The sequence below is a fragment of the Barbus barbus genome (assembly GCF_936440315.1).
Source record: "Barbus barbus genome assembly, chromosome: 29".
NCBI classification, from domain to species: Eukaryota; Metazoa; Chordata; class Actinopteri; order Cypriniformes; family Cyprinidae; genus Barbus; species Barbus barbus.
In genome coordinates, this window is record NC_136757.1 from 10,725,402 (window position 1) to 10,752,043 (window position 26,642).

The 26,642-nt window shown below is 35.0% G+C and overlaps 2 protein-coding genes across 2 annotated transcripts; one reads left to right on the forward strand and one right to left on the reverse strand.

Annotated features, from left to right (window-relative positions):
- Positions 1-3,137: 3,137 nt before the first annotated feature.
- On the forward strand, positions 3,138-11,561 carry LOC306849274 (glutathione hydrolase 1 proenzyme-like; the record flags this gene model as incomplete). Its single annotated transcript, XM_079384197.1, has 14 exons — positions 3,138-3,166; positions 3,663-3,764; positions 4,305-4,481; positions 4,577-4,707; positions 5,001-5,090; positions 6,141-6,333; positions 6,594-6,754; positions 6,847-6,996; positions 8,568-8,704; positions 8,949-9,136; positions 9,374-9,501; positions 9,593-9,705; positions 11,161-11,274; positions 11,415-11,561. The coding sequence occupies 14 exons, from the start codon at positions 3,138-3,140 to the stop codon at positions 11,559-11,561; spliced, it is 1,860 nt and encodes a 619-aa protein (XP_079240323.1).
- A 4,741-nt stretch (positions 11,562-16,302) lies between these two features.
- On the reverse strand, positions 16,303-23,342 carry LOC306849912 (glutathione hydrolase 5 proenzyme-like; the record flags this gene model as incomplete). The annotated part of the gene is made up of 12 exons (XM_079385294.1): positions 16,303-16,449; positions 16,531-16,641; positions 16,721-16,833; positions 17,838-17,929; positions 18,095-18,279; positions 18,585-18,715; positions 20,371-20,517; positions 20,603-20,763; positions 20,894-21,083; positions 21,533-21,619; positions 21,713-21,840; positions 23,176-23,342. The coding sequence occupies 12 exons, from the start codon at positions 23,340-23,342 to the stop codon at positions 16,303-16,305; spliced, it is 1,659 nt and encodes a 552-aa protein (XP_079241420.1).
- Between the last annotated feature and the right edge of the window lie 3,300 nt (positions 23,343-26,642).

The following is a 26,642-nucleotide window of genomic DNA, read 5'->3' on the forward strand; positions in this document are numbered from 1 at the left end:
CAGCTCTCGCACCCTCGTATTTGTGTTTGTTGTCAGTAGGACACGTCCTCTTGATGCTCTAGTTGGTGTTCAGTGGATGATGGAGATGTTCTCCTCAGCACCACGCGTGGATCATTACTGAGTTCTGTCCTGCCATTGGCTAACGGTGTTTAGTGTATGTGCCCCACATGCCAAGAAAGAAAAATGTGGGGTGGTGAAGTCAAAACAACATTTGAATCGATTTTTAAGTAAGTTTATTGAACTGATGGTCAATTAATTTCATGGATTGATGCTGAGAATGAAATAAATCACTATAGGATCCCAGTGCTAGACAACAGCAACTGTCAAATCCAGTCATGTCCATTAATCTCCTATACATTTTCAGAAGAGCTCAAATATTTGAACTCAAATATTTTCATTAAATTCTCCAAAAGAAAAGAAAGCTCAATACAACAATTGTGTCCAAAAATGTCAACAATAGTAGGCCTATTTGTTGTTGTTGTTAGAAATGAATTAAATAAGTAGGCTAATAAAGTAGAATACATTTTTAAAAAATTGAATAGTGCATTTTACCTCCATTCTCTCAGACAATAATATCATTTATTTATTTGATATTATTTTAAAACTGTCAGGGTGGATTTCGCGGGATACTGTTTAATTCCACATGCGCAGTGTGGGTTTACATTCTGTCAGTAAATACAGATATTTCGGCTACTAGAGCACATTTATCACATTTTTTTTTTAGTTTGTTATTTATTATTGGGGTTGTTTTGTAGTAAGTAATGTGAGAAATGTGAGAAACTTTTCAAAACTCTGAATGAATTGCTTCGCAGAATGATTCAATGTGTGTGAAGCACTCGAAACACCACAGGCTGGTGGCAACTGTTTCTCAAAACAGTGTAAAATGCAGTAAAAACAGCCCAAACAAATACAATGAGACCTCTTAAAAAAACAATTGCTTTTCATTATCTGTCCACAGTGACATGACAGATGGAATAGACCTTAGCAACAGACCTTACTGATGTCCCTGTCTGATTCGCAGCCTTTTTCAAAATATCTGCTGAAACTCCATCTGTCTTTTATTTCCAATGTAAAGGCAAAATAGACATAAAAAGAAATTATTCCTATTGGGTTTGATTTTCAAAAACCTGTCAGTAAGCTTCTGCATATTAAATTGCTGCCTGTTGTATGATAGCATTAGTGGAATATATATTTATATATATATATGTATATATATATATATATATATATATATTGTTTTTTTTTTTTTTTTTTTTTTTTTTTTTTTTTTTTTTTTTTTTTTTTTTTTAACAATAAAGACTACTTTGTGGTATGGAAAGGGAATGTGAAATGATCTTCTTGGATGCCAATGAAGAACTTTTTTTATTTTTTTTTTATTTTTTTCATGTGCTGTTACTCAGTGTAAATAAATGAACTGTAATTCATACTGATACATGAAAAATTTCACATATTTTTTTTTATTTCAGATTAAGCACAATCTTAGCTGGCTCAGTGATTGTTCATTTCCAAAAAATATGGCTTTCCACATCAAAACGCCCCTTAAATAACCAAACAAGACTGTACATATATCAAAATGAAAGCTAGATTATATGCTTTTGAAATGGGTGTTACGAGAAGGCATCATTTGTTAGTGTAATTCATATAATACCAAGATAAATAAGGGCATAACTGTATTTATTAGTAGTTGTTTAAATAGTTTCAAACTGAATGACTCTGAGACATCAGCATGGGATTAATTAATCAAATAATGTGTCATGAACTGTTTGCCAAACTGAATTTCAGATCAATTCTGTGAATTCCTAGTAGGTGAGTAACATATCTCCCTAAAAACTACTGACACATAAATACTCATACATAGACACGCTCTTTATCCATTTACTCAACAATAATTGAGGTTTTATGGCATGAAGGGACTGCTGAGTGACACCATATGAATAAATCCTGAACAGTGTGCTAAATATAATGGGAGGAGCTGAAGATAAACTCAAATTACAGGCCCTGCTAACACTCACTTATTGAATTGAGGACGGTGGGACAAAAGGTCTCTTGAACAGGTCTAATAATGCTTCAAGTGTCTTGTCCCATGCTGAAAAGTGCTGACCGACTGTTTTTATGGTGGCATTAATACGTAACTGTGCTCTTTGACACCAGCTACAAGAATTGTGACTGTAAGAAAGTATTAGAATTTTCTGTCATTGGTATTAAGCGCTTAAATGGTCTTTAGCATTTCCTCGCTCTTGAATAAAGTCCCTGGAGGTTTTACAAACATAAAAATGACATTTTCAAAGTCAAGAATCTTTTCCTCTGACACTCATTCAGCTGAGAGTCAACACCAACATGCTGCATCAGAGATATTTCTTAGAAGTCTTACGTAACATACAGTGCTCGCTTAACTAAACTTTAATAATAACGTCCAAAAGTCTGAGAGCACCAGTGAAGATGTTTCAATGCATTTTTTCTCTTTTCCTTTTTGAATATTTTTGAGTGAAAACGTGGACATAACTCGGGTAACATCACATGAATTACTTAACATAAATTTGACAATTTCTAAGTATGTGTATTGGACGTTTTGCTGTAACTCAAGCTAACATGGACGGTTTATTCAAAACAGATGATCCATGTTATCAAGCATGATTTCAGAAAGATCAAAAGAGCACCTTGTTCTTCAATGGAAAAAAGAACATTTTGTACATTTTGACCTTTTATACAGGGGAGTTTACACGGCTAATGTCACACATTTTATTATTTGATTAGTCACCTAGAAATACTGCCAAATCTTTAATATTTGTTATACATTTTTCCATTTTCCTTTGTAAAACTGTATGAGCATTTTTACAGTTTTAAATGTAAAATCTAAGAATAAGGGTGGAGTAAATGCATTGTCAACAAGATTGCAGTAGCTTAACCTCTGAAGCTAAGCTCTTAATAACAGGGTGAGGTTTCATATGAGCAATACCTGTCTTTACTGTCAGGACCGAAAAATGTAAAAATCATCCTGTCCTAGCCAATCACCAAGTAAGGTTGGGACCAGGTTGATTTATAACCTCTGGAGTTAAATTTGAATTAGCATAGATTATATCTGTCCTCAGTCCTATACACATTTGTCTTAATAAATACACTTGTACAAGTGTACACTTATGGTTCACCAGACGAAATCATCTGTGAGGTATGTCTATATATCTGTTTATCTATCTGTTGATCCATCTATAGCTATGTGTATGTATGTATGTATGTATGTATGTATGTATGTATGTATGTATGTCTGTCTGTCTGTCTGTCTGTCTGTCTGTCTGTCTGTCTGTCTAGCTGTCTGTCTGTCTGTCTGTCTGTCTGTCTGTCTAGCTGTCTGTCTGTCTGTCTGTCTGTCTGTCTGTCTGTCATCATTGTGTCTATCGATAGATCAATCTTTCTGTCTATAAGAGTAAACTGTAATTGGGAAATACAATTCAGGGCTTGTATAGTGTGTGACTGTTGAAAGGTTTGGATGTGCACAAGGATGAATCTCTCTGAACTCTGCATGCTGGGCAAATTCAGGGCTAGAATGCAATGTTTGTAGCGTAAAGACTTGTAGAATGAATGCTAAAACTTTTTTATAAAACTTGCTGTAAACATTGAGGATGATGATGATGCTGATGTGTAACTGTAAAGGGTTTGTTCAACAGGTCTATTGAGCTGGGTGACATTTCACTGTTATCCGTTTCTCCTAAAAAATTACCAAAGGTTTACACCTGCCCTTCCATTCATGAACGGCACATGTTGAAAAGGTGAAGTAACTTATATGTTTTTTCCTTAGGGGAAAATATTCTCTATGATCAAAAAATGTACATGCTTATATACTGGGGCATGAATTTGAAACTGTGGTGTTGCTGTGGATACCCTTCACTGATCAACTGACAATGATGAAGTAAATTACATTGAAGTGGTGGTGATAAGCACATCAGTTTACAAAATACATGTAAACAATCACATTCGCATTGTTTGTAATGAATAACAATTTCATGAAATGCAGTGTTGGGGAGTAACTAGTTACATTCAATTAAATTACGTAATTTAATTACACAGTGGAAAACATTAAACACAAATTTAGAAAAGTAATCAAATGTAATCTTTTACATTACTTTAATAAAATAATTGAAATAGTTACACTACGTACATTTTAAATAGGGTAACTTGAAATCTGTAACCTATTACATTTCCAAAGTAACCTTCCCAACATTGCATAAATGTCACTTATTATATATCAAATTATGCTCTCAAATGTTTTTATCTCAACCATCCTGTATTCACATTCTGTATCTATTCAGGAAAATGGTCAAGAAGTCTCTTGTTGCTGGTCTGGTGGTCTTGCTTGTGGCCTCAGTGGGGTTTTTCCTGGGTGTGTATTTGGGAATCGGAAATAAGAGACTCACTGTATCCTCAGACCACTTCTACTTGAAAGCAGCCGTGGCAGCAGATGCCGGGAAGTGCTCTGAGGTTGGAAGGTAAGAGTTCAAATATCTAGAGCCAAGAGTTTCTATGCTTGTCATTGAACATCATGCACGTCAATTCAAAAACCCATCATTCTTCATGTTTGCAGGGACATCTTAAAGCGCAATGGTTCAGCGATTGATGCCTCTATTGCTGCTCTGTTGTGTGTTGGGCTGTTCAACGCACACAGTATGGGCATTGGAGGAGGGCTGTTCTTCACCATATACAATGCATCAACAGGTAAAACAATGACATTTATGCATTCATTTATGCATTTAAGAAGTTTACCTAAGAATCAAATCCATGACATTGGTATTGCTCACACCATGTTCTAAAAAAACATAAAACGTCAGGTCAGGTCTAGTCAGTCTGGCACGGAAGGACATGGCTTTAGGAGTTTAACATGATGCAGAGGTCATTTGCCATTCAGCAGATACTTATGATGACAGGCTTGTGGCCTTAGGTTTCTGTCCAAATGATTTTTAGTCTTGAATAATAATAAAAAAATAATAATTCCATGTGTTGGTCCACAGGAAAGGTTGAGACAATAGATGCCAGAGAAACTGCTCCAATGAATGCTTCAGAGGATATGTTTGGCAATAACACCCAGCTGTCACGGAAAGGTAAATTACCATTAATGTAAATATCACCAAGTCCAGCCTCCATTCTATAAAATAAATAGAGCTACACTCTTAAAAATAAAAGTGCTTCAAAAGGTTCTTCACAGTGATGCCACAGAAGAACATTTTTTGTTCCACAAAGAACCATTCGGTCAAAGTTTCTTTAAAGAACCTTCTCTTTCTTACCTTTTTATAATCTGAAGAACCTTCTTTCACCACAGAGAACCTTTTGTGAAACAGGAAGGTTCTGCAGATGTTAAAGGCTCTTTATGGGACCATTTAGACAAAAAGTTTCTTATGGCATCGTGAAGCAGCTTTATATTTAAGAGTGTAATCTGCCTGTGAACAAGCCTTGCTTTGTCATATAGGTCAAATTATCTGATCTCTTAAGAGACTTACTGACCTTGACACGCAGTTATTAGAGTCTAGACAATCGCTAAGGCATCATTTCATGGTTTTTTTTCTGCATGTTGGTCACATCACATGACTTTGATTTGGTGAACAAAAGTATTGTTAATCTTTTTTTATTTATATAAATGTATTATTTGACTAAGAAATAACAAAAGATTATGACAAACTCTACTGCAGTTCAGAAGTTTGAGGCAAATAAGATTTGTTTTCATGTTTTAAGTATCTTATGCTCGCCAAGCCTGCATATGTTTGATCAAAAATATATACAAAATATTTGTACAATTTAAATCAGTAAACATTTCTTATTATTTTGAATGTTGAAAGCAGTTGTGCTGCTTGACATTTTTGTGGAAACCATATTTTAAAGATTCTTTGAATAGCAAGTTCAAAAGAACAGCATTTATTTGAAATCTTTTTATAATATTCTAAATGTATATTGATCAACATGCATTCTTTCTGAATAAAAGTATTACATTTTTCCCATATAAAAATGATAGTGTACTAAATTAGTTTTTTTTTTTTTATTCTGTTCTTTTAATGAGCCTTTTAAATTGCATTAAAACATATTTGAAACATCATGTCATTAACCTTATTGCAGTTTTGGCCATTGAATAATGAATCTATGTCTTGTTTGAATGGTAGGAGGGCTGTCCATCGCCATACCAGGGGAAATCCGCGGTTATGAGATGGCACACAAAAGACATGGGAGACTGCCATGGAGGGAACTGTTTGAGCCCAGTATAGAACTGGCACGCAATGGATTTCCAATCGGCAGGGCCTTGGCCAATGCTATTGCAAAAAACAAGGACTCAATTCTGAGTGACGTTACATTGAGGTGAGGATTTATCTTTTGGACACTATATAGAAAACTGTTCAGTTTGTGAGAAAATCCACTTATCATAAATGAAAATAGCACATTGCATCAAGTAACAAGTTTACCGTGGTGTACTGTTGTGCAATTTGTAATTACATCATACTGTGTCATATGAAGCAATCACAAATAACTAGTCTAACTTACCACACTCCAAACACTGCCTCTACTTGTAGTTTTAAAGAAATCATATTGACCCTTTCCTCTCTCTGTCTTTGCTCCAGAGAAGTGTTTTGTGACTCAGACAAAAACCTCCTGAAGGAAAATGACATAATTAGATTTCCCAAACTTGCTGACACCTATAAGAAGATAGCGGAGGAAGGGCCGGATGTTTTTTACAATGGATCTATGGCTCAGAATATAGTGGACGATATCCAGGCTGCGGGTCATTTCATACTTTCTTTATTGACCTTTTTTTTCATGCGCTGAAGGTCAGATTACCTAATTAAAAAAATGCAAATCAATGTGTCACTACAGGAGGGATTATAACACTTCAGGACCTAATGGAATATAAACCAGTGTTGAACGAGACCCCGCTGAAGTTAAATGTGGGAGAGTACACCATTAATGTTCCTGATGCTCCATCCAGTGGACCTGTACTCGCTCTGATTCTCAACATAGTGGATGGTGAGTCTCATATTATTCCTGTGTGTGTGTGTGTGTGTGTGTGTACTGGCATCAAGGATCTCTAGAATACCTGGAGAGAGCCATTCATTAGCATTCCCATTCATCTTAATGGCAGACCTCCAGGAATCTTTTGAGCCAATCATCTGAGCCATTAATGTGATGTGATTAAGAAGTGATTAAGTAAGATAAGGCCATTTAAAATATATTAATATATCCTTAATAAACAAATTGAATGTACGGTACACCTGTTTTTGTTTTTACATAAAGTTTATGAAGATATGTTTATGGATAACTATAAGAGGGCATGTTGTTCTTTGAGCTGGGAATTCACCAGGACTCAAGTACTTGATTATGTATTAATCCTTCATCACCACAGACACTTATTAACTCATTTATAGACACTATGATGACAAAGCAGAGTCTTCATGAGTAAACCGGGGATTTACGCAGAAGAGCTTAATTCATGAGGGCAAGCAGCATCATGTTATGAATTGAGAAAGAATGTACATTTAGCAGATCAGTATTGCAAAATAAACACAAACAAGGTGAGCAGCATAAGGTCTTGGGTAACCCTGTGGGGGTTTATTTTGTGATAATGATCAGATGACTGTATATTATCCATCTTATGTGGCTTACTTATCTTCACTGCATTCATTAAGTGAGATGCAAGATGGTGCCAGTTGAGTTTGAATCTGATAGTAGTGCCACTTTCAGTTTGGACTGACAGCATTGCCATGGAGAATATAAGCAAATATCTGCCAAATATTCCAAATATACCAAATATGCCAAATATACTCCACAAAGTATTCATGAGAGTCATGTAACTTAAACACAGAACATGATTTTGTATTCTACTGTGCTGCTTTTCCCTAATTTTTCTATGTAAATATGCACCAGAAGAACATATCTGACCATATCTTACATATTTTGCATATTTTTAATAGTTCTTGAAATACTTTTCATTTTGCCTTCAGATTGCCCTGAATCTCGCTTTTTTAAAACCAAAAACGTGTTCTGGGTTAAAAAAACACAAGATGCAAGATCTGTTTTTATTTTTTAAAATTGAAATGCAGTGTTTTAAGAATGGTGTGTCAAAGGTGATTTTGCAAAATATACAAGAAGTGAATGCAGCAGTCAAATATATATGTCTAGCAAAGAATGTTAAGAGAAATTTGAATATGTCTAGCAAAAAATAAATAAAAGTGGTTCAGTTCTCCCTATTAACAAACCATTAACTACAACTTTTGTCTCAATAAACTACTAATTTGCTGTTTATAAATAATTAGTAAGGTAGTTGTTAAGTTTAGGCATTGGGTAGGATTAAAGATGTAGAATATGGTCATGAAGAATATGTGCTTTAAGTACTAATAAACAGCCAATATATTATTAATAGGCATGATAATAAGCAACTAGTTGATAGTGAGAATTGGCACCTGTACTAAAGTGTTACCAAAATGTGTTCTATGTGAATGAAGGCTTTTCTGAATTATGTAAGGCGAAGTGTTTGTGTATCCTAATATGAATATGGATAACGGAGATAATTCACATCAAGGATTCAACTCGTTTTCTAGGTTTCAACTTCTCAGACAGCAGTGTGTCCACAGCAGAGAAGAGGACTTTGACTTATCATCGCATTGTAGAAGCGTTTCGTTTTGCTTATGCCAAGAGGAGTAAACTGGGAGACCCACGTTACCTCAACATCACTGACGTGAGTTTAACTAACTGTACATATTTTGTTGTTTTTGTGTCTCACACAAGGAGTTTTGAGGAGTAATGCAACCTGATCTCATGCATTTTAGCTCAAGATCTGTGAAGTGTTTTAAAGAGTCATTTACAAATAATATCCGTTACAGCAGATGATATTTTCCCAAGGCCTCTAACTGTTCCTATTTCACGCACCTGCGAGTTCAATGGCCTTTTGTAAATCTATTTTCAATTATATCCTTTCCTAGCTCATCCACAACATGACCTCAGACTACTTTGCAGACAACATTAGAAGTAAAATCACAGATGACACAACTCACCCAGACACCTACTATGATCCTGAGTACTTTGTCCCTGATGACCACGGCACAGCTCACCTGTCATTGATCGCAGAGGATGGGAGCGCGGTAGCAGCCACCAGCACCATCAACCTTTAGTAAGAGAAAAACTGCACTTGACCTGCATTTCCCTGTTCATTTATTAAAAAAAAAAAACACCGTTCCTCTTAGAATATTTAGTATGCTCTCATATGTTAGTCTGGAGCCCTGAGAATGACAAGTATGATTGTTTTTGTGCCAAAAAAACATTATAAGTGGACCTCAGGGGGGAAAGGCAATATTGTTGTTCTTTTCCTTTTGATCTGATTGTCTTGATCTTTCTTCTGCTTTCACAGTTTTGGCTCGAAGGTGATGTCACGCTCAACTGGCATTATTTTTAATGATGAGATGGATGATTTTAGCTCTCCTTACATTACCAATGGCTTTGGGGTCCCTCCTTCACCCAATAACTTCATTCAGCCAGGTGCCTAATATAAATGACAGATTATCTCAAGATATGCAGGTACGATTCAAATGAAGGCTGTATTAACATAAGACTTTTGTCTTTTGACAAGGTAAAAGACCACTTTCATCGATGTGCCCCACGATAATATTTGACAAACACCACAGAGTCAAAATGGTGGTTGGGGCCTCAGGGGGGACGAAAATCACCACTGCAACTGCTCTGGTAACCACAAACACAAAACAGCGTTTAACTATACTCATTGGATGCACAAATTATCTCTATGAAGAATTTCAGTCAGGTTTCAGACCTCACCATAGTACAGAAACTGTACTTGTTAAAATTACAAATGACTTGCTTCCTGCTTCAGACCAAGGCTGCATCTCATTGCTATTATTACTTGATCTTAGTGCTGCGTTCGACACTATAGACCATGACATACTCTTAGATCGATTACAAAACTATACTGGTATTCAAGGGCAGGCTTTAAGATGGTTTAGATCCTACCTGTCCGATCGCTACCACTTTGTTCATTTAAAAGGAGAGTCATCACAATTATCACCAGTAAAGTATGGAGTACCACAAGGATCTGTCCTAGGTCCTCTGCTATTTTCAATATACATGTTGCCTCTTGGAAGTACAGCAAAAGCAGTACAATTTTGAAATATTTTTACTATTTAAAATAACTGTTTTCTATTGAAATGTATTTTAAAATTAAATGTATTCATTTCAAAGCTGAATTTTTTAATATCATTACTCCATTCACATGATCCTTTAGAAATCATTCTAATATTCTGATTTGTTGCTCAAAAAACATTTACCGTATTATTATGTTGAAAACAGCGGAGTAGAATTTTTCAGGTTTCTTTAATGAATAGAACGTTCAGAAGAACAGGATTTATCTGAAATAGAAACCTTTTGTAACATTATAAATGTCTTTATCATCACTTTTGATCAATTTAAAGCATCCTTCATCCTACTCAACGGTTATTGATAATAATAATAATAATAATAAATGTTTCTTGAAAATAAAATCATAATATTACAATTGTTTCTGAAGGATCACGTGACTGGAGTACTGATGTTAAAAAATTAGCTTTGATCACAGGAATAACTTACATTTTAAAATATATTCAAATAGAAAGCTTTAAATAGTCAAATATTTCACAATATTACTGCAATATTACTACTGAATTCAGAAGAAAATTCTTTAAAATAAAGAAAAATATTACTGTTCAAAAACTTTTGACTGGTATATACTGTATAGATTTAATTTTATTTAACCTAACTCCTTTAGGTTCAGTAATTTCACTTTAACGGCAATAAAAATGTTATTAGTCAGTTATTGAAATGCCTTCAAATGGTTAAAAATGTATGTATATTTAAATATGTATGTTTAGCTAATAAATTTTTGGACACATGCACATGTAAATCCATCCTAAATACATGTTGATCTTATATAAGGAAATTTATTCATGAATTCATGAATTAGACAAACTGAAATTACAAAAATATTCATGAACATACAGATTTTTGTATATATGTGGTCTTAATAAAGTTGCATATACAGTATATATATATAAAAAAAACAATTTTTTCATTATTTTTCAAAATTTAAAATGTAATTTGTTGAATATATCAAAACATGTATTTTCACCTCTCCTTTTCCACTTCTCCCAGGTGATCCTGAACTCACTGTTCTTTAACTATGATCTGAAGAAAGCAGTTACAGAGCCTAGAGTCCACAACCAGCTCAACCCCAACATGACAGTTGTGGAACAGGACTTTGAGCAGGTGGGTCCCTGGACTTAACAACTAAGCTTTCATAATTTGAGACATGAGAAACGGTTTAATAAGTCAGTAAAAAGACAGTTATTCATATTTTTTTATTATATGTATGTGGCTCTTTGTGAATGTGTCCGCACATGCTACAGAGCGTTCTTGATGGCCTGGCTCAGAAGAATCACGTAACAGAGCTGCAGAAGACGCCAGGAGCAGTAGTCCAAGCCATTGTGCGACAAGGAGACAAACTCTGCGCCGTATCTGACCCCAGGAAAGGCGGCTATCCTGCGGGATATTGAACAACACTCCCTCTCTCCCTTTTCAATTTTTGTGGGCCTTCGGTCATTGGTGACTCAATCAAGAACCAGGAAAAATGCACATCTCATTCCAAACCATCAGCATGGACCCCAATGCGCAAGGTTGCACAAAGACTCCCTGTATTTATTAACATTTCTTTTTTTCTTTTTGATGGGAAAATGTTTTATTGGTATTAACAGTGCCTAACTTTCATATTGAACGGTCTATGATATTTCCAAGCTTATTTATTCCTTTTGTGTGTAGAGGAAGAGGATTGATTATCAGTATGTGGAGGTCCTTTGGTACCTGATTCCATTGTATGGGTTCTTTGTTGTGTAATGGAGTTCTTTGGGTTAATGGACATGTTAAGAGCGATTCAAAATAAGCAATACAAAAAGTGCCTGTGAAAGTGACAAAGTCAGGGAAATAAGTATGAAATTAATCATAGTAATACAAATATTTCAGCTTTTTATTTACAAAAAAAGTCATATTGGAAAAACATGGTCTCTTTAAGCTTCTGTTTTTTCATGGTAGACCCAATGTAATAATAAAAAACTGTTTAAATGTGTGGAAACTATCATATTACCATCTATAAGCTGGACATGCACAGCTTTAGATTACCTCACTGGACACGCTCGCCTCTGTATAGAGCCATCCTCTCATGAGATGACTTGCATAATGTGAAATGCTGAATTATTGCAATGAGTAAATGACATGTGTATGTGAAAAAGACCTGAGTTCCAAGGCAGAAAAACATGTTCACTTCAAGTCTATTATTATCTAATGTTAGTCTCATTTTATCTTTGAATTACATTTAAAGGAATAGTTCACTCAAAAATAAATTTGCTGATAATTTACAGAATTTAGTATTACATCACTTGCTGACCAGTAGATCCTCTGCAGTGAATGGGTGCCGTCAGAACGAGAGTCCAAACAGCTGATAAAAACAATGAATAAAATTTAAATGAAAAGCTGTGTGTTTGTAAGGGACAAATCCATAAAGGTGTTTCAAATTTAAACCGTTGATTCTGTCCATAATCCAAAATAACTCTTTCTTCAGTGAAAAAGTCCATCCTCTCTTGTCCTCTCACTTTAAAATCCACTGACATATTTGTTTATAACTGTTTTGGATTGTTTTCTCTTGTAAACGGTGCTTGCTTTGTTCATATTTCTGTCTTGAATCAGATGAGACAACTTTTTCACTGGAGAAAACAATATTATGTAGAGAAGACATAATAGAGAGAAAAAATAAAAACCTTCTAAATGACGGACTGGAGTTATGTGGATTGCTTGTGGATTATTGTACTGTTTTATCAGCTGTTTGGACTCTCATTCTGATGGCACCCATTCACTGCAGAGGATCCAGAGGAGAAAGTTATGTAATGCTAAATTTCTCCAGATCCAATGAAGATACAAACTCAACTACATCTTGGATGGTATAATTTTTTTAGCTAATTTTCATTTTTAGTGAACTATTCCTTTAAGGGCTATCACTTGACTGTTTGTTGCCAATTCATATAACTGCAATATCATGCTGTATACTGTACAGATCACATTAAGCTATACCATGAAGCTAGAGATGTTAATGTTTATCATCAACTGACACTGTGGTGTTAATGTATAGTGCATTCAGAGAAATACATGTGTGTATATATTTTTTAAACATCCACTGTTCTGTGGCTGTTGTTATGCTGTTAATTAAACTGTTTTTGGACCAATGTATGTTTGCCGTCGCATTCATAAGTGTTGATATAAATATTGCAAGAGCTAATTACTAAATAATGCAAGCTGTATTTTATGAAACAGCGCCATTGAAACAGCTCTGAGGCAAAAACATGTTTTGAAAAATGAAAAGCACTGTAAATATTCCAGTCAGCGGCCACATGGGAATTAATTTTTTTATTAAGGTAGAAGAGCAAACTCATCTTTGAAAGAATAATAAGAATCAAGTAAACAAGTATTTAACCTATCTGAAATAATGAAAATCTGTGGTGTTTCTGCACCAGGATCACAAACAGATTTACAATTTACTGCATCTGGAATCACATACTTTGACTACATTCAAGCTTACACTGCATTCTAAGTGAGCATGGTTTGTCAAGGTTTGTCATATTTTATTAAAACTATTTTAAGTAATACATTTCTTATAGTACACACACACACACACACACACGTTTGTTTTTGTGAATTGTGGGGACACTCAAAACAATGATTAATTGAATTACTTTTTTTTTTTTTAAGGTAAGTGGTTGCAATCAGTTTATTGCAGCTAAATTTAAATAAACTACTAAACAATCAGCTTTGCCCTCATAGAAATGAATTGCAAAATATATTCAAATAGAAACCAGTTATTTTAATTATAATATCATTTCACAATATCCTGTTTTACTGATCAAACTAATGAGCATAATAGACTGCGTAAAAGTACCATATTTATTTAAAAGTCCTTTTATTTGCCATGTTTTTACAGTATATTGTAAACATTACTGTTAATGCGGTAGCAGCCCATGTAAGTGGCCTCAGGCTGTGTCTGTGTATGATTTGCATGTATTTCCATGTTGACTTAACTCAGCAGAGAAAAGACATAACTAAAATTTTCAAGGAAACAAGAAAATCGTTATTTTCTACAACTGCTGCATGATGGTGTGGTCACCATCGTAAGCTCATAACTCACTGCGGAGATGCTTTGTTCAGATTCTGGAGTGCTCATAAATGTTCCGTCAGAGATTTCAAGAGCACATTCACACTGTGAATGAACTGAAAATGAAGGAAATCCACTGATTGACACACAAAAGGCGATGTCCAAAAGCGCACAATCATCTGACAGTTATATTGTCCCCCGGCCTGCGGTTGCTGAGGATGACTGTAAGTATGGGCTGAGGAGAGATGCTATTATTCTACTGTCAGGCAGGAAATCCTCTGGCTTCCATATGCTCTCAGCTCCAGGATGGAAAGCATATAGGAATGAGAGTGAGAAAGATTTGGGTACCAGCAGGCAGATTCAGGACTAAAGCTCCCCTGCGGACTTCAAATGGAAATGACTGGGCTTTAGACTCGCACAGACGGAGGACTTTGCTGACTGGTACTCAAGTTCTGCTAACTGCTTATGCCATGACAATGTTTATTCTTGTGTTCCTGAATAGCTAGAGCTCATAATGCTCTGTTTATCTTTCCGATCATGATGCCAAAGCCAATGCAATCACTCACATTGTTCATAGCCTCTGATGAGAGCTCACTGTGAGTCAGACGTATCCTATTTTCAGGGCTTTGGAAGTTAATTATAAAGAAATGCTGGGCGTCATGCTGTGGAGGCATCATTGGTGAGCAGCTGAGCTAAACGTTCCCTTTGACCATCCATCTGCACACTTCAGAACTATTGAGAGATGCCAAGAACCTGTGACAAGCAATCCATACAATCAATAATGTGACTGTAACACTTTTTTAGAGCCTGTATGGTGCCGTTTACCCATTAAAAATGTTTTGACAGTCTAATTAAAAATCTTTTTTTTCCCCCCAAGCAATGAGGGATGCCAAGCAAAAATAATCATAGAGATGTTATATTGCACTCATCATGTGTCTGTAGGGCAATCAATTTCAGCTAATATTAGATGAATATTATACACACGACTTAAATATACAAACTGTTTTTTTGTAGTAGTATTTACTTACACTACACTTAGTAATACTTTATTTTGAATTTTCAATTTGCATTTGAAGTATTCTAAAGTATTCTAAATCTAGAAAAAAAAAGCAACAAATGAGTTTATGTAAAACATGTTAAAGATTGTTTCGTGTGTTGAGGTTTAACTTTTAAGAAAAAAAATATATTATCAGTATACAACTATGAAAGAAAGACATTGGACTTGATAACAACCTCACAAAATGTTAGCGAGTGTCAAAAAAACTTGAAAAAAATACAAATAAAATAAATAGTATACCGCTCAAAAGTTTGGGGTGAGAATTATTTTTTATGTTTTTTTAAACAAGTCTTTTATGCTCATAAAAGATGCATTTAGTTGATCTAGATATTGCAAGATTGTGAAATATTATTACAATTTTAAATCAATTTATTTCTGTAATGTTAAAGCTGAACTTTCAGCATCATTACTCCAGTCTTCAGTGTCACATGATCCTTCAGAAATCATTCTAATATGCTGATTTTCTGCTCAAGAAACATTCATTATTATTAATGTTGAAAACAGTGCTGCTTAATTTATTTATTTTTTCATTTATTCATTGTTTGTGGAAACCATAATATATTTATCAGGATTCTTTAAATAATATAAAGTTTGAAAGAACATTTTTTTTGTAACATTGAAAATGTCTTTTGATCATAATTGCTGAATAAAAGTATTAATTAAAAAATAAAAATAAATCTTGCAGACCCCAAAGCTTTTAACCATATTGTATATTTGCCTTCTTTGACATCTATGTGCACAAATCAACTCACATTATACAAGCAAGTTGGGTAGCTTACAAAGTGTTTTTTAAACATGTGCCAAAGCAGTGTTGTAAACTATTATAAAACAACATTCACATACTGTGTATATATATATATATATACCCATCAACATATGTACAACACATTATTCACAGTAAAATTAAAAAATATATATTTTTCACGTTTTTCACAGTAAAACATCAAAACTTCACATATTGATGGTGTTTGCTGTTATTTGTCAGTTTGTCAACTGGCCAGTTTAGTTCATCCAAACAAGGCACAGTCTCCAGCTATACTCCGGGTCAATACCCTGCAGCTTCTCCATGTTTCCGTGAGTCAGATACAGCCTCTATGCAGTTGTTTTTCTTTGACACTGCATTTACCACATTATAAAACATCTGTGGGACTTTGACTTTGTGCCCAATCTTGTTAAGTGACTCCAGAACATTCTGAGGATGAAAAGAGATGAAAGTGGTTTGGAAATTTCCCCTGATCCTTTACAAACATTGACCACATTTGTATCTACTTACCTTGTCAAACAAGGGCTCAAAGTTGAGGATGCTTTTGGAGTCCACAAACACTACAGGGGCATCGATGGAATCTTTCAGAGTCTTGCCGAACCACAGGAAGTTCATGAGAGTCTAGCCAGAAGGGTTTCGGTTAGAGCTGGATTACGGAAGCACAGTGTGTTAAATTTGTTAAATAGCAGTTTAGACTCACCAGAGCCACCCCAGTGGTGATCATACTGCCACCTGAGGCTCCTATGACCACAATGTGCTTCTGAGATGGGGAGTAAAGGATCACTGGAGACATGGAGGAAGGCGGCTGCTCACCTACACACAGATACACAGAACAGATACTTATACATTCACAAAGTGTCAAAATGTTCTATCCCCCTATTCTTATTCTAAGGAATATTTTGTGTTCGGTACAAGTATCGAGCAGCATTTACAAGAACTATATAATGCATTTATCATGTAAAGCTATATAAATCATCCAATTTTGAGGTATTTCTAATTGATCTAACCCATAAAAATGACTTGTGTTTTTGTAACCTAGTTTGTCAGGTTGATTTAGTCTGATTAAATAACATGCTGTTGTAGCTGATACAAAGGTTGCATGTCTTTTGGTTTACCCTTCATCGACAACAACAAAGACACCAATATATAACTATGATCGAAAGACATTTCACCTGAAGGTAACAAACTCACAAAAAAGTAGCCATATTTTCTAAATAACTACTTCAGTTTTAGAAATAAAAATGTAGCATACACTAAATTTGGTGTAAAAAGTTTTTGTAATTTTTATTTATTTATTATTATTATTAGTTTAATAGCATTTTGAATAAAGCAATTAGTTTAGAAGTTACCACAAGAAGAACATATTTAGATTTATCCATTAGATAATGGATCGATATTAAAATTCTAGCTGATACAGATAAGTTGATAATTATGTTTATATAATGTCTGATAAGCGATAAATATCAGAATACCAAATAAGCAATACAAATTCTGATAAATACAATTCAATTCAAATAAATACCAACATTCTACACTGTTTTGCTTAAATAAAAATATAAAAAAACTAAAATAAATCAATATGAGATTGGCGAAATATTACATTTCACTCTTATTCAATTACACTGTAAAAAAAAAAACTATTTTTCAGTGGTAATTCAAGTGAACTTTACAAGAAAATTATAATTTAATTTTTTTCTACTTCAAAATTTCACATTTGATTTAATTTGTTACTTGCAGTTTGTTTTCAATTTCTAAGTTAAAATTGCTTCAAACTAAATCCTACACAATTTTCAGTGTATGAAATTTTATTCACGGACCAGCATGAATCTGGTCTGTTTTTCCACAGAAGTTTGCAAGCTCATTGTTGAGGAGGATGCCTGTTTTGGGGGAGAAAATTCTGGATCCAAATCTGAGAAGAGAGAAAGAAACAGTCAGTTTTGACACATTCTAAGGCACAATTTTATTCCTGCATAGCACTGCATTCTTTAATAAAGTAATAATATAACACACAATATTATCTGGCAGTGTTCCAGTGCTCGTATAAATGGAGTGAATGTGATTTGAGGGCACATACATGTGGTTGATGGTGCTGGTCACAGATACCGCCATACCATCCTCAGCGAGCACGGACACATGAGTGGTGCCATGAGAGTCCAGGTATGGAGTGACATTGTAGTAGCTGGCATCATAAGTGCAGTCAGGGCTGATTTTTGCTCTCACTTTATCCGCAAAATGCTTCTGAACGATCTCAACTGCCTCCTATTAAAGCCACACAGAACGTCGAGGATGATGAACTAATGCATGACTTTATGTGTCCCAACCAGTGGGATTCCAGCAATAATGGCAGTGTTGCTATGCTGTACTCTACTGCCTGCAGTAACGATCACCCAGAACACAGCACTTAAGTCATTATAGCAGATTACACTAGTGCCTCCAGAGAGTGTAATGACTGTAATGTTTCTGTTGAGATACTAAAGTACAGCCTGACCACATGGTATCATGCCTTTAACACTTACAGAGAACTTAAAAATGTAAAATGAACAATTTCCTCCTACAAATCCTACCGTTTGAGAGGCAAAATTGGGATCTTTTATGAACTTCTTAAGACCATTGGCAAATTTACAGGTTTCTACGTAACGCTGAAATGTTAAGACCTTCTCGTCTCCCTCTAGAAATGCAGGATTTAGGTTAAAACCTGAGGAAAACAGAGAAATAAATCAGTGTAACAGATTAGAAATAAAAAAAGGTTTGACATTTGTGAACTTAGCATTAATATGTATATCAAATAAATCATATTAACCAGTGATAATAATATGAAATATTTCTTGAGCAGCAAATCAGCCTATTAGAAGGATCATGTGACACTGAAGACTTAAGTAATGAAAATGAAAATTCAGCTTTGTGTTACAGGAATACATTTCATTTTGAAATACATTCAATTAAAAAAGAAAAGAAAAAGATATTTCACAATATTACTTTCTACTGTATTTTTATTTTATTAATACAGTTTTTTCTCAATCGCTGTGGCTCGGTGAGAGGTATTTTTTACTCTCATGACAATAAGTTCAAATGTCTGAATAATTAGTTTCTTGTTCACATAAGATTTGAATTTCTTATTGATTTAAGCAACTCTTCACAACTTCTAAACATTCTTTCATCGTGTGAACCATCACATGCAAAATTATCTGTTTCATTATCAAAATCTATCAGACAAGTGTGTAAATTCCATAAATATCAGACATGGAATGGTTGTAATGTCTGCTAAGTTGGTAAGTGGTTTGCCATTAGGGTTGCAAAGGGGTGGAACATTTCTTATAAATTTCCTGAAAGTTTCCAGAATGTTTGGAAAATTTCGTACATTTTTTGTAATTGTGTACATTTTCAGAAACTTTTGGAAAGTTTCCAGAAATTCACTGGAAAATTTCCAGAAATTCACTGGAAAATTTCTGCTTCTTTGCAACCCTACTTACTATTGTAATGAAATGGGATCACAATCTTGCTAATCAATCAAGTTTGGAAGTATATATATTTTGCCCAGCACAGTCACTACCATTTTTTTTTTTTTTTAACAAGGATGAACGTCACAACCTCAAACAGCAGCAGCTGCAGCAGTGCTATATAAAAACATTCAAGAATGTGTGGCGGTGTTGGGTGTGTAAAAATGAGTAAGCAATGGGGAAATAAAAATATAAAATGCACAGACTAAATTAAAATGTTTCCTTATTTCCTTATTGTGTATTACAGTGTTGACTTTACCCAATACATATATACCTACTGTTGAAATATGTATACACAGGCAAAACTTGTGCATATAAAATTGCATAAAGCAAAATTAAATTTGCATATAACACAACCAAAATCAAATGTGCATATAACAAATATTTCCATGGTAAAAATACATCTAAATATTTTGACCAGTGTGGGTCACATAATGACAAAAACACTTTTTATTTTGGTAGCATTGGTCAAGTCACTGACACAATAACTAGATTTTGAAACATAAATGACATTTTTAGGGTGAGTTACTACCTTTTGCAGACATGCAATAGGGTTCTGATGTTTCAGCAAACAGTTTTGATAATTGCACTTACAGTTTAGAGATTGTTAAGACTGTTTCGAAAAATGTGCCAAAGCGATTGAGTAAAACTGTAAATGCAGCCTTGGTGAGCATTAAAAAAAATCTTGCCAATTTTTTATTTTTGAACAGTAATAGCTCAAGCTGGGTCACTAATGCACAAAGAACATATGCGTTTAAACATTAAACTTAATTATAGTAACAAATAGCAATGGTGATGCTTGCCTCGGCAAGTACCACAAATAAAGGATAAACGGGTTAATTCGTTTTCCCACCTAGCATAGTATTGAGTATGAAGCTAAGTGTAGCTCCCCCTGCTGGCGGTGGAGGAAAGTGCATTTCATACTCTCCTAGAGCCACTTCCCAAGCACCTAATTCAGATGCCCTGAATGACCTCAAGTCCTCCAGAGAAATTGTTCCGCCTGAAATACACAGTAAATAAACTGTGATTCATGTATAGGTCTATTTATGGAAATCACAATTGTAGAAATTGGCATTCTGAATTACCTGCACTTTGTATATCACTGACAAGGTCTTTGGCAATGTCTCCAATGTATAAAGCATCTGCTCCTTGTTCTGCGATAATCTCAAGTGTATCTGCTAGTTTTTCAAATCTCACTATGTCCCCTTCTTTCAATAGCTCACCTTGTTCATTTTGGAATAACTCGCTATAAAAGAAACACATTCAGATGAATGTTTTCACTCTTATTGGAATGTGACAGAATTAATTTTTAAAAAAGCTCTGTTAAAGGGAACATTATAAGTCTGTATTCATCAGAATGTGAGTACAGATATTACCCTAATGGTGATTCTGGCTTCTCCTTTAAGAGAAGTGGCAAAAATCGAGAGAGCACATAGGGTATAGGGATGCCCTCTCTAGCCATCTTGATAGTGGGCTCAAATAAACTGGCCCAAGGTAAACGCCCATACAGTTTATGAGCTCGCTCATAGCCACGGATATCACCTGGTACACTGATCCAGTGAGCACCTATGGAGAGAGAAACTATAGCTATCATGTGTGTTTAAAGTGCTCAGTACACTGAGTGTGTGTAGTTATGATAAATAAGAAGGCTACTTCCTATATAATGCAAAACAAGGTCTGTATTTAAGGAATAGTGCACTGTAAAAAAAAAAAAAAAAAAAAAGTTGAGCCAACTTAATTTTCAGGCAACCAGCTTCAGCAGATTTTTGAGTTCTCTCAACTTATTTTTGTAGGTGATTCAACTTTTTGTTGTATAAACTTTGAGAAGTTGAGAAAACTCAAAAATCTGCTGAAGCTGTTTGCCTTAAAATTTTATGTTGGCTCAACTTTTTTTTTTTTTTTACAGTGTGGGTTACTTCTTTTAACATGGGGCATTGTACATATTTAAATATATTTACAGTATTAAAGTATTTAAAAAAAAAAAAAAAAAAACTTCATCCACTGTTCACTCCCACCTTCCATTGGCTGTATTGTGGTTGGACACATGGCAAGAAGGTCCGTTTTTGGGACAGTCTCTCTGGCATTGATTACCCTCACTCTGCCTAGATAACAGAGATGTGGATGAACATTAATAATAAGCATTATAAAACAAAATAATTATTTATTTAAGGTAGTAAAGGCAGGATCATCTTCACCACTTTGTTCCCGTATTGTGAATATAGATCCTCCACCAATGCCCATACTCTGAGGATTTATGATTGACGTGCACAGTAAAGTAGCAATGGCGCCATCTACGGCTGAGCCACCCAACTGGAGTATATCTCTAGGAGGAGGGGGGAAAAGACAGAATTGAGCTATGGCAGGGGTTTTCAACTGAAGGGCATACAAATACAACGATCCCCCCTGGGAAGGGCCACCTTCCGAACATTTAAAGGCAGCTTTAGCTATCATGTACATAGAAAATATATGGTTTCCAAAACTAAATAACTATTTGTATTGTAGAGCTTTTTTTGTTTGTTTTTTTAATATTATCTGAAAAGTAATACTTTTCTGCTAAGTTGACAGTGTGTATATTACTTTACCCATTTCAATTATAATTCCTATGATTGTACTTCAGTTCTGGAAGCTTTGGTTTTGCTTTCCAAGTGTCATATATTGAAAAATGTCCAAATATCGTGGGAGTTAATCACTACTGGAGGCCAGCAGAATTGAAATGATCTCTACCTGCAGTGCATCGGTCCCAATTATCAGGACAAGTGAGTGAACACACACACACACACACACACACACACTTTGACCAATACATAGGTGCGTCACAGCACCAAATGTTCTAGTGTAAATGTATCAGTATAATCAATAATTTGTGTTAAAAATGATTTATAATTTGTACCTTTCCTTGTTTGACAACTATGGGCTGACACGAGAGAGAATAGGGGATATACAACAACAACAACAACAGAGGAAGTGATTTGGAAAAGTATCTAATAACTGCAGGAGGTCAGGTATCAAACACAAGACCCGTCAGAAGCTTCTGCTGGAGGCTGGCGTAACCAATATGTTTATGTTTACAAATGATCTATATTTAAATAGTCTATCATGATTAGCCTACTTTCTGACAACACCTTTCAAAGACCGATATCTAAATGTTAAACCCACTTCACCCCTCAAAACATAGGCTATCGGTTTTATCGTTTACTTCCACAAGCAATTGACTTTTCTTTATAGTAAACACAAATATGACATAATGTAAAGTAATCGTATTCTTAAGAATTTAGCGCTAATAGGTCTACAATACATCATTAGTTGTTGTCTTGAGAGGAAGCCAGACTGGTGTCAAGAGGATTAGTGAAGATACTTCACCTAATTAACTTCAAACTTTCTGTGTACATTTAACCGGACGTTTCACCTCAGCAGCCACTATCCTCAAATTTACCTGCCCCAGGGATTAAGACAACCTAGTTTTTGTCATTTTCCAGGAAAACGTGATCTTCCACATGTCTAAATGTAAAGTTTGGATGCTAGATTTGGAAGGGTTTACTAAAATATTTAATCTAATCCTCCGTAAACACGCTATTTCTGAATTTAAGCTAACACAATTCATAGTGCACTGCATAGGCTACATAATGTACTACACTGTATAGTAAAGGCAATCACTCACCGCCCGATCTTCGAGCAGGTTTCCGAGTCCGCTGCCACTGCTGCGTTTTTGTAAAGTCCACCAGTACACTGCTCGTTAAAGTGAGTCGCGCAAATAATAATAATACAAATAATACATATAATCGGAATACTTATGCACAAGCAAACTTTCTCTTTTCGTCTGGCCATTGTTTCCCGAGCCGGTTTGGCTTTGCTTTATTGTTGAACTTCTAGAGTTGGCTACAGCAGAAGTGCGCTATTGGCCCTCCCCTTCCACACTGTCAGCCTAATTAAGCGCATTGTCAAGCTGTAGAGGTCGAGTCTAAATTGGATTGTGTAAAGTGTTTTTGTAAAAGGTGTTTTCGCATCCTCCAATGTTATTAGGCAAACTTCACTATCTACAGAAACATCCCGCCTGCAGCTGTGGGGTGGACAGCTGGACCACCCAAGCTTTGAATTTACAACCCCCCTTTTTTTAAACACCATATGTTTTGACTCAGATGGATGGGGTCATATTTCTGCCACACCGAAAGTGAGTAACTTAGGCTATTTCTAACTAAATGACTCTTAATACAATTTTGACTTTTGAATTATATGCATAAATAATTTTTTTTTAATGTAGCCAGTTAATTTAGATGTTACCAGAGGGTGCACACTTTTGTAGGTTACCTGGGAACATATTCTTCCCCAATCAAACTGTAGGTCAACAAACTAATTGATCAAAAATGATCATTCATATTTTGAAATGTTTCTCTTAAGACTAATTCACACTGCAGCAATAGGCTGACCAACAGCAACAGACACTTTATCGCATTTGTCAGATCAGTATGTTACCCCTACCTGGCATTTGCTGTTGGTTGGCACTTGTTTTGTACATGTTGAACCAACTCTGTTGGTGAAGTGTGAAAACTTAGTTTGTTGACCTACAGTTTGATTGGGGAAAAATATGTTGTCAGATAAGCTACAAAAGTGTGCACCATCTGGTAACATCTAAAGTGAAAGTGAAGTGACATACGGCCAAGTATGGTGACCCATACTCGGAATTCGTGCTCTGCATTTAACCCATCCAACGCGCACACACACAGCAGTGAACACACACACACACACACATACATACACACCGTGAACACACACCCAGAGCAGTGGGCAGCCATTTATGCTGCGGCGCCCGGGGAGCAGTTGGGGGGCACTTCAGTCGTGGTATTGAGAGAGCTGTACACTCACTCCCCCCACCTACAATCCCTGCTGGCCCGAGACTCGAACCCGCAACCTTTGGATTACAAGTCCAACTCTCTAACCATTAGGCCACGACTTCCCAATTAAATTATATTCCCACGACTTCCCATATGGTGCTTAAATTAACTGGCTACATTCAAAAATATTATTTAACCATTTAAAAGTCATAATTTTATTTAGAGTTTTCATTTGTGAGCTAAAGAAAATCAATTTGCACTGAACTGGTTTGGTGAAAAAAAATAATGAGTGAAGTACATTCGGACATACTACTTTCTCTATGTTGGCAATGTCATGTGACCTATGATGTCATCAGAGCTGGGTAAAGTACTTACAAATTGTAGTCCGTTACTGATTCCAAATTACATGACAAAAATTGTGGTTGGGTAATAATCAGGCTATTTTTGATTACTTTTGACCTAACTTGTTTATCACATTTAAATATGATAATATTGTACCATATTGATACAAAAATACAAAGAAAAAAAAACATTCCATTCATTGTTATTGAAGTGTATTAAACATTACATTTCGTCAAGGTTTCCCAAAGTGTATTTCATGAAGGAACTGCAGGGGTTAGTGAGTTTAATGAAATGTAAAATGTAATTTAATCTAATTACAAGTATACTTCATTTTTTGAATCTGATTATGTAAACTCTGAATGGGTTAATGGGACAGTAAAACCCAAAGTATATTTCAGTGTTTATGTTTATGCTGCTGTAAGCATATAGTGCACGTGACGTAAATATTGTCATGAGCACAATACACGCGTACTATACGTGTGTAGCCCTGATTTTTCAAAACTGTAAATATACTTCAGTTTTTACGTGTAAAACAAAGAAAAACATTTTGTCTGTTAAAAAGTATGCATTTGTGGGTTTAGGGGAAAAAATAGCATACAGTATGTAGTACAATCCAAACATAAAACATTCTCCATGTTTATAATGTCATGTTCCCTACCATTTGCAAATATGACTCTCCCTTGCCCTCATGGGATAATAAAGCCCAAAATATTGTATGTGTACAGTGTACGAGAAAATAATATTTTCACCAGCTATTGTACTTGTGCAACTTGTATTTCTAATCCACAGATTATACTTCAGTTTTAGGTATGCGTACAGTGCATGTGATAAATATCATCATCGGAATAGTACACATGCAGCCATATTTTCTAACTGCTGGTACTACTGTAAGTTTCACAGTCGAAAACAAAAACAAAGGTGATGGAACAACAAACTACTGGAGACCGCAAAAACAACAGACTCCCTCGCAGACAAGAAACCCGCAACTCTAGTTTAAAGAGTTTACAAAGACATCTATCAGTCATAACTTCTGAAATAGCCCAGAAACTGGATAAGGATGAAACTCTCAAGTGCACATGTGTCAAGCACACTATCAATTGGATTATACTTTGAAAGACTACACTAAGTAAGAGTTTGCATCAAAATGTATACTTTCAGCACAAGTGACCACTACATGTGCATACTGCATACAGTTTTGGAATACTATATAAAGAATTTAAGAAGTAGGCATAGGCTATTCAGACATGAGGATAGTCCCTGACATTACAACGTTGCTAAGATTAAAAAATAACAACCCACAATTGGTGCTGGACAATGCATGGTGAACAGGTGTTTCATGTCATAGCTGTTTTATAGCAGGACTGGAATATTGTATTGGTGTATCAGAAGGACCTCAGTTATCATTTAATTTTATGATGTTCCAAAGTGAAATCAGTACTACTCTGAAACCTAAGGATGACTGAGATTTGCAAGAATCATTGCCATCATATTAGAAAATATATGGGCTCATTACATAGCTGTATTTATGTGCACATATTGTTACATTTCATCTATATTACATAAAGTCTAAAGATAATTAGGAATGCATGCATTGGGGAAAAAAATACTTATAAAAGTTCTATATAATTAAATTAATTTAATTTCAGCTCAGAATGTTTGGTCTTCCAACAAGAGGCTAAATTTGGTTACTTATAACCTCTAAGCTATAAGAAAGCAAAACTGAAAAATAGATACGTGTAACTTCATATATATATATATATATATATATATATATATACACCTGAAGGCAAGTTTCAAATTTGGCACTGTCAGTCATTTGTATTTTACACTGTGACTGTAGTTTTCTGGAAAAGTGACAGGTTTAATCAATACACCCGCTACTGAACAGGACAGTTTCCTAGCTCTCAGGCTCAAACAGAGCAGATGTCCGCGTACCTGTAGCAAAAACTAATCG